This window comes from Lactuca virosa, chromosome 9 (genome assembly GCF_052849685.1).
Source record: "Lactuca virosa cultivar CGN04683 chromosome 9, Lactuca_virosa_CGN04683_v6, whole genome shotgun sequence".
Taxonomy (NCBI): Eukaryota; Viridiplantae; Streptophyta; class Magnoliopsida; order Asterales; family Asteraceae; genus Lactuca; species Lactuca virosa.
The window spans coordinates 174,687,171-174,691,227 of record NC_136434.1 but is presented as its reverse complement, the minus strand read 5'-3'; the positions used below and the strand labels follow the sequence as shown (position 1 = coordinate 174,691,227).

At 34.9% G+C, this 4,057-nt stretch overlaps 1 protein-coding gene across 1 annotated transcript; it reads left to right on the top strand.

The window, feature by feature from the left end:
- Window positions 1-673: 673 nt before the first annotated feature.
- On the top strand, window positions 674-3,105 carry LOC145136622 (serine/threonine protein phosphatase 2A 59 kDa regulatory subunit B' zeta isoform-like). Its single transcript, XM_079070733.1, has 3 exons — window positions 674-1,025; window positions 1,102-2,389; window positions 2,495-3,105. The coding sequence occupies exons 2-3, from the start codon at window positions 1,193-1,195 to the stop codon at window positions 2,840-2,842; spliced, it is 1,545 nt and encodes a 514-aa protein (XP_078926859.1). The 5' UTR covers window positions 674-1,025; window positions 1,102-1,192; the 3' UTR covers window positions 2,843-3,105.
- Window positions 3,106-4,057: the final 952 nt, after the last annotated feature.

The window sequence follows — 4,057 nt, the reverse complement described above, 5'->3', positions numbered from 1 at the left end:
ACCTACCTTATATCATCAAGAAGATTCTAAGTGCATTTTGGAGATCAAGTAAATACAACGTTACTAATGCAAAATCATTCAAGAACAAGTGCCTACCTCTCTCTCTCTCTCTCTCTCTCTCTCTCTCTCTCTCCAAAATCAAGAACATTACGATTTGAAAATTTTCAAAATAGTCAAAGCTTTCGTTCACCTCCTACCCGACTAACTGTTTGGGGGGGGGGGGGGGTATTACATAGACATTAGCAAGTATTAGTTTCAATATGTATGTTTGATATAATTCTTAATATTAAGTCTTAGTATTACCATATGATTCCTATTGTATTATATTAATACCCTTTTGAAATTAATGAGAATGGATATCCATTTATGATCCAAATATTCTTATTATCTTTAAGTTAATCATCTTTATAAAAAGATGGAAACCAGTTCATTGCTTTTGGTCCTTAATCTCTTCGTCAACCCTTTTCATGATTAATATGCTTATGCGAAAAAGACAAAAAGAAAATGGACCTCATTGTTAGAATTAGTAAACATAAAGCATATGAAACAAATTACAACCTTTTGGGACGATTTCGTGAAAAATAAAAGTGTAGGCGGTTGAAGTGTAAATATTTCAATGAGCGACTGTCATTTGTCCTGTTAAACCGCCGTTAGATTCTCCCCCTCTGTGCTCTGTCAGTCACCGAGCACAGTTTCTCTCTCTAGAATAAAATTGAATCCAAGAAGAATAAATTTAGGTTTTTTCCCAAATCCTCACTACCCAAAGAAACCCTTTTCTCTTATTGTTCTAGGGTTTCTTTTTTATTCTTAATTCTCTCTCCAAATGCATCATCTTCATCGTCATCATCAAATTAGTTGTCGTTAATTCAATCAGCTTCTATCTTTGACCAAATACCAATCACCTTTCGCTTTCACTCGATTATTCGAAGCTCAAAATGATGGGATTGGAGATGATGAACTCGGAGAATTACATCTCATTTTGACTCTTCCGGAGTTTAGAGTCAGCGAAATTGTGTGGGTCCAAGGTACGAGCTCTTTTTGATTAGGGTTTTTCAATTTCAACCCTCCATGGCTTATCTTTGATTATCTCTACGATGCTAGAAATGTATGTGGTTTGGGATATCTCGATGTTGAAACGTTGATTGATTCGATTAAGAAGGGTTTAGGATTTGCGAATTTGGGGATTCCGGATATGATTAAGCAAATACTTAACAAGCTTCCGAGAAAACCGTCTTCAAAATCCTCTCAATCCGATGGGGGGAAGAACGAATCGGCTTTTCCTTCGATGAATTCGAGTGTTTCAGGGGCTAACAGTAATCCTAAGTCCAATTCTTCATCTGGTAAAGGTTCGAATTCAAGTTCTTCAAGGTCTATGAATGGAACTCATACTCCAATTATGAAATCAAACCAGGTGAAGAAACCTAATCAAGCTGCGTACGAATCATTACCAAGTTTTCGAGACGTACCCACTTCGGAAAAACACAATCTGTTCATAAAAAAGTTGAACATGTGTTGTGTAGTGTTTGATTTCACCGACCCATCAAAGAATCTGAAAGAGAAGGACATCAAACGACAGACTTTACTCGAACTTGTTGACTACGTATCTTCAGTTCCTTCAAAGTTCAATGAACCCACAATGCAAGAAATCACAAAAATGATATCCACAAATCTCTTCCGCTCACTACCTACAAATCACGATTCCAAACTCCCAGATATATACGATCCAGAAGATGATGAACCAAACATGGAACCTTCATGGCCTCATCTCCAAATCGTATATGAATTCCTCCTCAGATTCATCGCGTCAACAGAAACAGACGCCAAAATCGCCAAACGATACATCGATCATTCATTCGTTTTGAAACTACTCGATCTTTTCGATTCAGAAGATCAAAGAGAAAGAGAGTATTTGAAGACAATCCTACACCGAATCTATGGAAAGTTCATGGTGCATCGCCCATTTATCAGAAAAGCAATAAACAATATCTTCTTTCAATTTATATTTGAAACCGAAAAGCATAATGGAATTGCAGAAATGCTTGAGATATTGGGGAGTATAATTAACGGGTTTGCTTTGCCTTTGAAAGAAGAACATAAGCTTTTTCTAATGAGGGCTTTGATTCCACTTCATAAACCTAAATGTTTATCGATGTATCATCAGCAATTATCATATTGTGTTACACAATTTGTGGAAAAAGATTTTAAATTGGCAGATATTGTGATTAGAGGACTTGTGAAATATTGGCCTGTGACTAATAGCTCAAAAGAGGTTATGTTTTTAAGTGAATTGGAGGAAGTTTTGGAGTCTACACAAGCTGCAGAGTTTCAAAAATGTATGGTGCCTTTGTTTAGGCAAATTGGGAGGTGTCTTAATAGTTCACATTTCCAGGTATGTATAATTGTATATGCTTTCATTTCTTCTTATTATATATCATTATAAAGAAAAAGGCATACATACAAAGTAATGATGAAAGTACATTGGTATTTGTTACAGGTGGCTGAAAGGGCGTTGTTTTTATGGAACAATGATCACATAAGAAATCTGATAATTCAAAACCGAAAAGTCATCCTGCCAATAATCTTCCCTGCTTTGGAGAAAAACACAAGGCCAAGGGGTCACTGGAATCAAGCTGTTCAGAGCTTAACTCTGAATGTAAGGAAAATCTTTTCAGACATTGATCAAACACTGTTTGATGAATGTCTGAATAGATATCAAGAAGATGAAGTCAAACAGAAGGAAAACAATCAGAAACGTGAGTCAACATGGATGCGAATGGAAACTGTTGCAGCCTCAAATGGAAATGAATCGGGGTTTGCTTCTTCTGTTGGAGTCAGTAGCTGATATGGTTGACTTTTGGGTTTGACTTTCACCCGAATTTGGAGTTTGGAATTGGGAATTGGGAATTGGGGATGGTTTTGTGGATAGAAATGGAGGGGGAACCCTTTTTGGATTTTCTTGTTTATTGTTGTTTATGGTATTGGGTTGTGTTGTAGTATAAAAACCGGTTTTAAAGAGGAAGTCCTTTTTTTTTTTTTGGATTTTGTACCCACATAATGTTATTGATGTAATGATGCAAGAAAATGATGATTTGGTATGATGTTTTATTTTCGGATTTTGTAGTGCATGAAAAAACAATATTCTCTGGGGTTATCTCCAGAAAAGTACTATTATTTTGGCATATTTTATGGATAAGTTTCGATTTTTATTTTTTGAACAGAAAATTGCAGGTTTCATCCGATAATTTGCTATTTTCTGTTAGTAAAACGTAAGGACTTCTCTGTTAATTTGACAAAATATTAGGTAATTCGAGGTTTTGTAGTAAAAAAAATAGATATCGGTATTTTTTTTTCATAAACTATGTTAAAATAATATAACTTTCTTAATAACAACTCATATTCTCTTAGTCGATTTTTGGATTTGTGCACCATGTTTGATACCCACGTGTGTTCGAGGTTAAGAGTTCGAATCTTGGAACCTGTTAAATTTATCTCATGCAATTATGCCCTATTTGTGGGAAGTTTTGCCTAAAAATCTCTTTGCAGGTTGAGTTTGCCCTGTAAAAAAGCTCGTACTCGGGGTCACTGTTGAACTATTGTGGTGAAGCTTCTGTTCGTTTGCTGTTTCCAAATATTTCTATTTTAAAGAATGTACTTTTGTAATCAAGTTTAAAGACATGTTATATTTTAGGGTAAATTACATGAACGGTCCATGTGGTTTGTGGTAATCTGCGTCCTTAGTTTCTAATTTTATTTATTTTACTTGGACCATCCCTACATTTTATTTTTGTTTCATATTTTTGGTTCTTAGTCGACTTAAAATGACTATTTTACCTTTAATAATATTATTAGATTTTTTATAATTTAATTTTAATTATTATATAAATTAAATCGCTAAACAAACTCACTCCACTCCACACCTTCCTTTACCTTTCCCGTATCTGTGATTTCCCCTCCTTCTTAAAAGCCACATCGATCTCCACCACCACCACTTTCCCAAACATCAGAGTTAAATCAATACTTCTCTTACACCATGTTCTCTAATTTTTTTTAAAGAGGG

Excerpts from the sequence above, each read along its gene's own strand:
- LOC145136622 (XM_079070733.1), top strand. The coding sequence starts at position 1,193 with ATGATTAAGCAAATACTTAACAAGCTTCCGAGAAAACCGTCTTCAAAA. Across the intron at positions 2,390-2,494 it reads TTAATAGTTCACATTTCCAG|GTGGCTGAAAGGGCGTTGTT; the intron begins GTATGTATAATT and ends TATTTGTTACAG.